Source organism: Epinephelus moara, chromosome 3 (assembly GCF_006386435.1).
Source record: "Epinephelus moara isolate mb chromosome 3, YSFRI_EMoa_1.0, whole genome shotgun sequence".
In the NCBI taxonomy this organism is placed as follows: Eukaryota; Metazoa; Chordata; class Actinopteri; order Perciformes; family Serranidae; genus Epinephelus; species Epinephelus moara.
The window spans coordinates 22,526,583-22,538,990 of record NC_065508.1 but is presented as its reverse complement, the minus strand read 5'-3'; the positions used below and the strand labels follow the sequence as shown (position 1 = coordinate 22,538,990).

The following is a 12,408-nucleotide window of genomic DNA, read 5'->3' as shown; positions in this document are numbered from 1 at the left end:
GCTCCTTAGATGCATGTACGTGCACCAATGTCACTGGTGGGGTCAGAGGTCAGGGACAGTAGTTTACCTGCGGCAGGAAACTACAAAGCTCACACAGAGGACGCTCACACGCAGCAATGGGCAGAGGAATTGAACCTGCAATGTTCTGTGTATCATCAGGCTACCAGGTCAGCAGTCACGTATCAGAGCCCAGAGCTGGTGAATGGGTTTATTGGTAAAAGCTTGCAGAGGGAAACATGCATGCATTATTTATTTTCTCTATCACACTTTTAACACACACACAAACACACAGAAACTGTCTGGGTGTATGTGTGTCACACATGATAAAGATAGTGTGTGTGTGTATTTCTATGTGTGTATGTATGTATGTGTTTGCTCATGTATATACACGAGTACACACAGTGCATCCACATGGTGTGTGTGTGTGTGTGTGTGTGTGTGTGTGTGTGTGTGTGTGTGTGTGTGTGTGTGGCTCCAGAGGGAAGTGTGTGAGGGTGGAAGATGCTAAGAGCTCTGCTTTAATGCACTTTGATTTGAGATGATGAACAGAAAGGTTGTGCTTTTTTCTCTCCAATTCTGCACGTGCACATCAACACACACACACACACACACACACACTTGCGTCTCGTTACTCTTCCTCCAATAATCTCTCCTCCTCTTTCTCCTCATCTCTGCTCTCTCTTGTATGCACACACACACACACACACACACACACACACACAACGCACACACACACATCTGTATCCACTGCTCTGGGAAGCCATTAGTGTGACCCAGCCTTGATTACTTATTTATGGGCCCAACAGAGTAAAGTGAGGGGAGTGGAGTACCAGGGGGCCTCATTTATAAAACTGTTGTTTGACTTCACCCAGATCTCACCACTGTTGATTTTTATCATTTCTTACAATGTCAGCAAAAAAAAAAAAACATTGAGTTTTATCAGTAGAATAAAAAAACAGCTAATTACTAAGGATCTATTGGAGACGGTGTAGAGATGTTTTAATTTGGTACTGATCAAGTTGTTGCGATGTGGGGGGTTATTTCAGGTGTCCAGGTTGCTTAGACTTTGTTAGGTGGCCTACAGTTGGAGCAATTTAAAGGAATATCTCAACATCTGTACTAAAGGGGGGCAAGAGGAGTGTCCAAGGATTTCTAATGTGCATGTGCAATGGAGAGAACTTTTCTGTACACATGCAAATGCTGTGTAATATTCTTTCTGATCAGTGGCTACCATCTTGGAGTCTGGTATCCGTATAGCCATGATTTTAACTCAGCTGTTGAGGGACAGCTGCGCATTTCCCAGTTACTTTATTACCCTTTTTCAGTAGTGTAAGAGATTACAAGGTCCATTTCAGATACTAGTCCCATTACTTCAACAATTAGAGGGATGACTTGTTGAGGATTGATATTACTTTGGTCTCACTTACTTTGGTGCTTCTCAAAGTCAAGAATGTATCATTAAATGGCTGGATTTTTAGGAGGCTACGTTGTCGAGTCCCACTGAAGGACTGTCCCAATGTCAAGGATCCTTCAAATTCTACTGAGCACCGAGTCCTTTCTTTAGAGAATTTCCAAGGATACATGTGTGTGTCCTCAGTGGGCATGAAGTACCCATAATTCTTTGTGCAGGATTTGCCGAAAGGCAGGGATTCTCAAAGGATGCACACCTGGGCACTCGCTAGCCTGTTCCAAAGTGTGTTCACAGAATGCTAGCAAGGAGTCTTACCTGGCATCTGTAGGACCTGATTTGGAAGGACCCGTCCTACAAAGGAAGGATCCTTGATTTTGAAAAGCATCATCTGTTTTCAGTGGAAAGACTGCTGCAAAATGTTAGGTGTCTGTATTACTAATTTTTACTTCTGTGGCTACACGCGGGTGTGTTCTGTGCAGGCTAGTGTGGGCACCTCTCTGCACACAAGGCAAACACAGCACTGTGTCGGGCTGCATGATCATATTGCGATTATTTTGACATATATTGCTGTTGCAATATGAGTTGTAATTTTTACATTTTCACTTTATCTAAAAAAAAAAAAAAAAGATGTGTTTGTTGCTGGGGTCTGTTCCCTTACACCTAGTATATGATTTGTAGGCCGGTGCTTCCTGAGCACCATAATGCTTCATTTATAATGGCATGTTGTAACACATTTTGCCTTTGCCAAAAAGATTGCAGTTGATTTGGATATTGATATTTGCCATATTGTGATTTTTTTTTTGATTTTTTTTTAAAGATTATTTTTTGGGCTTTTCGCCTTTAATTGACAGGACAGTGTGAAATGGGGAGAGAGAGAGAGTGGGGGGATGACATGCAGCAAAGGGTTGCATCGCCTCTGTACATGGGGCGCCGGCACTATCCACTGCGCTACCGACGCCCCCCATATTGCGATTTTGATAATACTTTTGATTAATTGTGCAGGTCTAATACTGCAGCAGATTGCACATAACTTAAAGTTAAGTTTGCACAACCCGCCTCCCTGTAGGTCTATAATTGCCACTGTTTTCCTATACTTGATGAAAAGGAGAAGTCAGGACACAGCATCCTACTTCTTTTTCTATTAATTTCAGTTATTTATTTGTTTTCATTTTTACACATTCGCCCCTTGCAGGCTTCAGTTTTCAGGTACACTCTCAGACATCACTCCCCAGTTTTTTGGCAATATCCCTCCAGGAATTGCAACATAACATTTATTTTTCAGTGATCTTTAGAAGAGGGATCGTACAAGTGACAGCATCTTCTTACTTGTTCTGCTAGCCTTTCGCCAAATTGGTCAGTGCCTGTTTTTTTCTCGTAACAGATGTGAGATACTTCAGTGGAAATCCCACTTCCTGCCTCTGATGTCCAGTCAAACTTCTGCGGCGTCTGTGGTTACTGGCGCCCAGTCACATTTTTCAGGAGGCCCTTAAACAATCTCTGTGGCTCTGCACAAGCTTTTCCGCAGACGTGTAAGAGGGCAGTTGCCCTCTGAGGGGAGGACAGATGTGATTCCTGGTAACAAGAAATGAGCTTCCTGGTAATTCCAAAGTTGTCTTGTATCGTGTCCTCTCAGCTGGGTTGCTGAAAATTAGACATTTTTAAGCCAGTAAGGGGTGTGTGAACCCCATAGCTTCACTGTGGGGATTTTTCATGTTCAACTTTGAATCACGTGAATGTATATTTGGTGATGAGATAGAACACTTACACATGAAATCAGTCAAAGCACACATCTGTTCAGTTTGGAAACTCCTTTTTATTGGTTCATCTTTAGCCAGGAGGGTAGCAGCAGCCACACCACACCGAGAGGAACAAATAAACCAAATCAAAAGACAAACAACAACATCGGTGCTCTTAATCTCCTCTGACCACTGTAAAATAAATACTTCACTCATCAACACCATCCTCAGGATTATTGTTACGGCTATTGTTGCAACCATTTAAATAAATATCCATGAAGCAATGTCAGCAATGAAACAGAAAGTGTAAAATGCGTATTGTTCCATATATAATATATTCATTTTAGATAGATTTCAATATATATTTGTTCCATATACTCTCCGTAAATTCTTTTACAACATACAATATGCCAATTTGTACCAAAAGCGATGCTTGCTAAGACACAAGAGGAGAAGATGAGTGGTTATAGCGGCAGCCTGCGTACGTACAGCATCAGACAGGTTCCCGACGTGAGCTCCGGTTCTGAGGGAGGAATATCGGAAACATTTTGGAAAGGAAATCCTGGAATTAAAGTATCTATGTAACGAAAAGCCTTATTTGTACATACAGATATACACAGTGCAGTCAGCAGAGGTGAGGTGTGGAGGTTGCACACCAGTAAGAATGTTATTGACTCAAAAGATGTCACAAGTCGCTGTCCTTCATGTGCCTTAAATCTTGTGAAGATGCATGATATTTTCCTTTAACTTATCAATGCCACATGCAACTTTCTCCTGCGATCAAGCTCACTAGCTCCCTCATCAGCACCCCTAAAAGTTATAATCCATAATTTTGATTTGGGTCATTTTATAATGTAAGAGATTGTGATTTCGGTAAGTAAGAATGCATTTACTTACAGATTATTAGATCATTTAGGAAACAAAATATTTGAGGAGACAAAAATCAGATATTTACAATATAAAACATTTACAGATTGTTAAGCATGAACTCTGACAAAATCTCCTTTTAAAAAATGATAATGAGCAAAATTGGAAGTTGATTCTGCTTGTGCCACTCTGTGTGTATCTGTAGTACATACAAAACATTGCCTACTGAAGAGGTTATGATCGGACAACTGTCACTGTAAATATTTGAAAGTTACTGTGAACACAGATGAAACATAATGAGTTAAAACATATGCACCAGTTTCCATTGTAACTCGTCCAGCTCAGATAGAAAACAATCCGGGTACAAATAAATGTTCCTCAAGTCATCTCCGCCAAGCACCAAGATCTGACTGAAGTCATCCAGTCAGTGTAGAGGAGACAGTGTGTGCGCGTGTGTGTATGCATGTGTGAGTGTGTCGAACCCATCTGAGGCCATGACCACAATAATGCAGCTACATTTGAAAACAAAGTTTTCATTTTCAAAGTTTTCTGTTCACATTATTGTTTTCAAACACCACAACAATAGAGGCATTTGGTTTCCTCTATCAGGCAGACTAGTTGAACCAGCAGCGTCTGCACATGGCCGCCAAGTGGTTTTGAAGCACTGTTTGTCATTCGCAGAGCATGCATGCAGGACAGAATGTGCCAGCGAGTTTTCAGAAAATGGCTCCCATGACGAGCTTGCATCAGCGTTGTAGAAAAGCTCAGTTTCTCCATGGGACTGACATTTTCCAATGTAACCACTTGTTCTGCTTTGGGTGGTGGCAAACTTTGAAACGTTTTTAAAAAGTTTTCAAATTCATCAACATTAATGTGGACGTGATGTCAACCTCAGTGATTTGCATCAGTAGGTGTCATAGATTATGATTTTTGGTTGCCAATACTTGTAATAAGTAATAATAATAATAATAATAATAATTATGTCATACGTAACACAAAAGTGGAGAAAGTTGCAACATTAAAAGAAAAATTAACATCTTTAAATTGAGTGTGTCCTCCTCTGTTGCCAATCTGTCTTTCAAAGTGAAACCAGTGATGAGAACAGAAACAATTTGGACAACATTCTGAGAGCAAACAGCAGTAGTGCACTAAAACATTTCATAACACTCTTTGCTAAGTCATAGTTGTTGTTTTACTTACTATTTTATGATGGTATACTGATTAGAAATGAATCTAATTTCCTGCATTAAAACAAAAAAATGATCTGGGTTTCTTTATCTGAGAAAAGTTGATTGCCAAATTCTAATTTTGTTTGCATTTTCCCCGCTGTTGGACTAATAAAGGATTATCTTCTGTGCCAGCAGAGAGACCAGGGAAGAACAGAGCTCAGCTTTTTGTTGCTAAAGATGTATTTGGTCCCAAAAATGTTCAAAACCAAGCCATAATACCAAGCTATACTCGGGAAAATGCTGTAGCATCAATTAAATGCCACATCCTAAGTCCGTGTTCAGTGTTTGCTGTCAGAGTTGCCCCAAAAGTACCTGAATTGATCACACATAGACAGTAAATAAGTAAATGTTGACTAGAATGGAAAACAGCCATGATAATATCAATCTCATAAAAACAAAATAAAGCAGAATAAAAATAGTTATACAGTTAATAGCCCATATTTACATATAAAAATATAGCAAAGTAACATTTAACAAATCAGGGCAGTGTGTGTGTGTTTGTGCTTAGGTGACGCACCCTGCCACACACACACACACACACACACACACACACACACACACACAGAAAAGCCCATATGCATCCAATCATGAACACACACGCTTAAAAACATGAAGATGCATATGCACTCATACACTCCTGACTGCTGTGTGTGTGTGTTGTTTCTATCAGTGTTTCCTTCCTGGAAGAGCCGTGCACTGTTGTTGCATCTGAAGTGAGTACCTCAAGTGCTGAATAAGTTCAGTAGAAACGACGAAAGTAAAAAACGACTAAAAAAAAAGTTAGATTGCTCTTTTCTTTTTGAGCATGCATCGTCTCCATCTGACTTTATAGCAACATCAACATCCTGTCTTTCCTTTCCCTCCATCCAACCTCCCTCCTTTCTCTTTTCCTCCCAGCATCCCTCTCTCCCCATCAGCTGTCCATCTGCCAAACACCACAACTCCACTCATCCTGTCCCCTCACTTCCCTCCCTCCCACGCTCCATTCTTCTCCGGCCCATTAAGAGCTATCATGAAGCTAATTGCCTGTTTGATCAACTCTCTGTGGACCAGGAACTGGAGGCTTTTAGCCTCTCTGAGCGTAAGAGGAGAGACGGACGAGGCAGGAGGGATATATGGGTGTGTGGGAAATATACGCCTCTTGTCAGCTGGCTTTTGCTGGTTGTTAGGTTGTTTTTGTGTTGTGGAAGAATTTAATTTTCTGTCTTGTGAGCAACACATTAAAGATGCGATGTGACAGAAGGCATCTAGTGTGGCTCTCTAGCAGCCCTGAAGGACTTCTCATCAGGTAGACATGAGCCTTGTCAAGCTCATGAAGGTCTTTGGCCATATTTTAAAACATCTTCTACACAAGCTTCTGAGAAGGGGTGGGGTCAATTCAAAGGTCAACAAAGCTGCATAACTTTATGTTTAAAATGGCCAAATAGCACAGTGTTGTGCAAACCTTGATCTCCAAGGCAATAGGAATGTCTCGATCTGTTGGTGATGCAATTGCGTAGCACCACCACCATCAAAATACCCTGATAGTTGAGTTAGTACCTTTATAACAGCTCATTGTATTATGACTTTTTTTTTAAATTTTTTTCAAATTCTGCTCATTACCAATGAGCAATTACCCATAGCAATGGATGTTTATTAGATTTAATTGGCTTTAAAGTCCTCTGGACTGCACCTAACATCCAACACTGATAGGAGCTGTTTTTTTTTTAATGCTAAAAGACTATTTTCAGCTGTTTTGCCCTGACAACCTGTGAGAACAGTCCCCCCCAAACAACAAAGTGTTTCTAAAAGTAGCTGCTCCTGCTACAGTCCACAGCTGCAATGACACGCAGGTGATTTGGTCACTGGCGGACGCTGCAAACTGTTACAAGACAATAGAAATCATTGGAATTTACCAAAGATCTCTACATATTTGGACAATTTGGCTAAAATTTGATGGAAATGTTATATTTTTCTTCTGGTTTTCCTTATAAGTTGCTTGTGCCGAGATGTCTGGGTATTCAGACACCAACATCATCAGCTCACCCATCTTTCCTTCGTTCTGCTCCCGCGATGCCTGCTATTTGATTGGCTAAAGCCAGATGGCTGCTGCCAGAAATTCAACAGGGTGAGCTTTGAGTGGCGAAGCAAAATTTGTGCATGTTTATATGGGTAGCAACCGCTTCATACCCTTACCCTTGTGTTAAAAACTGCTTCCCCTCTGCTGCCTTCCCCTCATTGAAATAACCATCATTTTATTTTCCATCCTAACTCAACCTTTAGATGTATTGTGAATGCGGCCCTGGATCAAAATCTCCTCTACAAATTAGTCAAGTCAAATTTATTTGTAATGTGCCGATTCATAACAGAAGTTATCTCAAGATACCTTTCATGTAGAGCAAGTCTAGACCATACTCTTTATTTACAGACACCTAAGAATTCCCCCATGAGCAAGCACTTTGTTGATGGCAGCAAGGAAAAGGGAGCCTAGAACAGAACCTGCTGGGTCTAGGTTGACGGCCATCAGCCTTGACCATTTGGGTAGATTAGAAAGAACTCAGATTTTGGATTAGAGTTTAAATTTGCCTTGGAAACTGAATATTTTGTTTAGTTTGAGTAAAAGTAAGAGCTTCGTGGTATAATTTCACTGAAGCAAAATAACTTATTGAGCTACTGCAGCTCTGTGCAAACATTATTTCTGTACTTCCATGATGGCAAATTGGTGAACGTGCTCTTAACTGTACGTCATTCTGGATCAAGGCACTAATTGAATGAAAGTGAGACACAAAGAGATGGTCTGGAGAAAAGAGCATTTGATTCGAGGATGGGAGGAGAATAGATTAAGTGGGGTAAAGGAGGAGGAGGAGGAGAGTAGGATGGAGGTGGGGGCAGTGAAGGAGGTCGGTCAGAGGAGGGAGCTTGGCGACAGACTGACTTCGGGAGGAAACCCGACCAGACCCTCAGAGCTCCACCGAAGCAGCACTGCTAAAAATAAGACAAGGGAGGCTTCTTCTGCTGACAAAACAACATACACACAGCTTCTACATACACAGGTTGTTGAACAGTAGGAGGACACACACACACACACACACACACACACACACGCTGCCTAGTGACAATGGATGCACCCTCCCTCCGGTTAAATAATCCCCCATTCAGCTCTTGGCTGCCGGGTAAAACATTGTCCATCTACCTCACAGTGCTTTTCCTTTACAAATGAGCTTAATAGCATTGAAATTCACTCAGTTCGTACAGTGCATGGTCCCTTTTTTTGGTGTCAAACTGTTGTTACAGATGTGTTACAAGTGTCTTTGTTCTCACTTAATGCCTTGGTGCTTTGCTAGGAGTCCCAGTCAGATGTGCACCGCGGCACAACATTGGTTTCTTCATTCATTCATCTTCAGCCTTTTCTGGAGTTTTCTGAATGTCATTGTGGTCTGAGTCCTCAGTCTTCCATACGTCTCCTGATTCTCTCTTTCTAGAGGACAGAAACTCTGTTGGCATAGACCATACACATTGCCACAGGCGTCTTTCCTTCCTGATTTGGTCCATCGCCCATCTCAGAGCTCCGTGCGTTCTCTTTGCAGAGGGTGGGGAGGAAGGAGGTTCAACAATAAATAAATAGATTTTAACACGTCCAGATTACACCACAGAATGCAGAGAGAGGTGATTTCTGTCTGGAAGTTTTGCTTAAGGTTGAAGGGCAGTCCAGCAAAGCACGACAGCTTCTTCTTCAGGCTGAGTTTTTGTTTTTAGGCATGAAGTCTCCAACATGAACAGGCACAGTAAAGCTTTGGTCCCTCCTGAGCTGGAGATGAAGTAAATTCAAGGTACATTAGGTGAACAACACTTCACGGTTGGTTTGTAGGTTGGCTTGTCTTATGTAGGTAGGTGGGTCACAATGGCATTGTCGTCACAATGTCAGCTGTGGCACTGTTGATTGGCGACAGCGTTGCTTTGGCGACGGCTGAGGGGAAATGTATTTACCTGGCCCCCTTCCAGGCCTGTCATAACGGCTTCTCTAAGGCCTTGCTGCGGAGCGAGGGATGGCCAGGGTTAGGGTTGGAGGCTGAAATCTTGCGGCACACAGTGTTGGTGTTACTGCACCTGCAGCCGGGGCGCGTGGCACGGTCGTGGGCACACTGGCACACGGCAAGGCACAGCCTGGCAGGGGGGTAGCAGCAGAGGCAGGGCAGGCAGAGCGACAGCAGCCCCATGGTGCCCCAGCGGGCACAGGCGTGGGCTGGGGCGCAGGAGCACGGCCGGTCAGCACAGTTATCCTCGTCATCTTGGGCGGAGCAGTGGTAGAATAGGCCTTTAACACAGCACAAGCAGGTGCCATACTCCACGGCACTTTCGGCAGAGCAGAGACAGCGCTGTCCGCAGGCCCAACAAGAAGGCAGGCGGCGGGGGGCGCAGCACTCTTGGCACTTACAGCGACCACACCGCTCGCAGATGAACAAATGACGGCCCATCTCGGCCTCATCCTCTGTTAGACCTTTACCAAAGGAAGTATCAGACTTAAGTTCTCCTTTAGGTTGAGAACGGACCACCGAACCAAGGCCAGAGTGTGATGGTGTCAAACCCGCCAGTAGCCGCTGGTCTGAGGTGGCACTTGTCCGAGACATGGAAGAGCTTATGGTACTGGAACGGCTCAGGTGGGACAGGTGAGCGTGCTGCTGCTGACTTTGGCTGCGGGGCATGGCTGAGTGGAAGGAAGGCTGGGGGTAGTGGGGGTATACTCCATGAGGATAACGGTCTTCATGGGCATAGAAAAATCCGGACTGGGATGCCGGCTCCAGCGCCACGGGCCTCTCCACATAGTCATTGTTGGCCCGGATGGCACGTATCTGGTCGAGCGACAGCACTGGGACCTGCTGGAGGTCCAGCCCGTCCAGCTCCATCCTGAAGGAATGAGCAGGGTCCATCCTGGTGAGCCAGGCTGGGTGGCACCAGGGCTGCAGGCCGGGGCTGGGGCAAAGTGCTCCCAACGCTCACGGCACATCAGATAAACCTGCAAACACACAGAGACAGGAAGTGACAGTGGTTAGTAGTGATAAATTCAATACTTTTTAAGTGTGTTATTAAGCTTTTACCAGCAACTTAGCACTGCCAAAAGAAACCTGTTTGAAGCCTTGCATTTAAAAGCCTTTTTGTCATTGTGAGATTCCAGCATTAAGGGAATGTTTGGCAATTGTAATCAAGAACATCTTCATGTAAAGATGTGTGCATTTATCCTGTCTCCAAATGACATGACACAAGAAAAATTCAGGCTATATTTTCTGTTTGCTCCGTGAGAACATTTCCATTTGCTGTTTTAAACACATCTTCTGGTGCACAGGAACTGATGGTCTACAACAGAAAAAGATTTTCCTACTCAGCATGTGAACCAAAGCCACTGTGGCCTGACACCGAGATGTACCACCAACAGAAAGTCAAACTGGATTAGCAGAAAATCACAAGGAAGAAATCATAGTCCTGCCCAGTGTTTGATTGACAGATGAGCTCTGAAAATACAGCACACACACAGCCAACGCAAACGCTTTACGTAAAGAGGTTTACCACTTAAAATGTTTTCTTAAAGAAAAAAAAAATCAAAACAGAACATTTCACCAAAGAGTTGGGTAATTGGTTTGTGCCAAAACCTCTTTGTTGTAGCATTATATTAATGGTTAGACTGTGTTATTAAGCAAGAAACACCCTGCTGCTTTCAGTGAAGAACTGAATTGAGTAACTAAAGTGTAATACAAATTACAAGTTCAGAATTTAGCCTCGATTGTTCGCAGAGAGGGGACATCATTTCATTCAGCAAACAGTAGCCCATTACTTTTCAAATATTTAAACGGCACTTGATCAGAGATGGATTTTGGCAGCACAGCCTCCACACAACCATCAATCATGTCATCATGACCACTGAGGTTCTCCACCGCTCAGGCTAACGCTATTATTAGCCTGCCAGAGCCAGAGAGATACGACCATGAGGTCCACACTGTAATTTAGCATCTGTTGAACACAGCTGCTGCTGCCACGGAGGAAACCCACCTGCAGACAGAGAGCAGGGCAACATTGCCAAGCAGTTAGAAAGACCGCAGAGGAACTGTACACAGTCACAGGTTTAATACAAAATAATTCTGTTTATAAATCAACAGACATGTTTTCTGTGGAAAGTAAGTTTAACTCACAGTCTTTACAAAGTCACTCATGTTTATGGATCAGTTATTATTGGATCAGATTATTTTAGAAAACCTGTTGATACACATAAAGTACACTGAGTTTTGGTCTGTGGTTCCAACCAAGCAGCAGCCATGGATAAATGCTGAGGCCAGTACAGAGATGTTTTAAGGCGTGGTTTCTTTAATGACGTCAGTATCTGCCCTTTGAAAGAAGTGAAAATCAACTGTTGGACAATTTCTGTTTTAATTGGAAAGTGTGTGTGGATATAATCTGGAGTAACTGGTACATTGTTTCTGGAAAGATGAGATGATAATATTTTGAGAATCATCAATAAAACACCACACTTGTATCTCAAAGCACTTAGGGCTTAAAAAACAAAAGTACCTGCATGGTTACCTGGGCTTGACATTAACTTTTTTGCTCAGCAGCCACTGTGGCTAGTGGTTTTCCACTAGTTACCAATTGCTAAAGTTACTGACCACTCAGCATGTTCCCTAGCCACAATTTTGTTGTTGAAAAATTGCACTTTATTTGATTAAAGTTGACTATGGTGTGCTACAGTTTACTCGAAGAACTAATTAGTATAATTACATAGTCATTTTACAGTTTTGCTGGTCCGTGCCAGTGTACGAGCTTGAACTGGTTTGATTTTATGCAAACCGTCTGAACAGGCAATTGTCATCATGACATGTTCTGGCAAATTAAAAATGTAGCCTACATAAGTAACCTGTTGATGACACTATGGTGCTAAATCCGGGAACTGCCCATTAGTTCGACAGCCCATTGGTTCGACATCCCATTGTTCCGACCATATTAAACTCATTGTTCCGAAGTCCGTTCCGAAATCATCATGATGCCCTGTGGTTAAGGTCTGGTTAGGTTTAGGCACAAAAACCACTTGGTTAGGGTCAGGAAAAGATCATGGTGTGGGTTAAAATGAAAAAGAAAGTGACAAACACATAAGCTGTGAGCCTGCTCCGCCTCAAGCCGGTCGCGGCGCACCATACAACAT

At 42.9% G+C, this 12,408-nt stretch overlaps 1 protein-coding gene across 1 annotated transcript in view; it reads right to left on the bottom strand.

Moving 5' to 3' along the window:
- Positions 1–3,204: 3,204 nt before the first annotated feature.
- Positions 3,205–12,408, bottom strand: part of LOC126388188 (protein sprouty homolog 3) — a 30,259-nt gene continuing 21,055 nt past the window's right edge. The window contains exon 2 of the mRNA XM_050041130.1: positions 3,205–10,236. Within this exon, the coding sequence (XP_049897087.1) occupies positions 9,230–10,150 (921 nt within the window). The 5' untranslated portion in view covers positions 10,151–10,236 and the 3' untranslated portion in view covers positions 3,205–9,229. The remainder of the gene's footprint in view (positions 10,237–12,408) is intronic.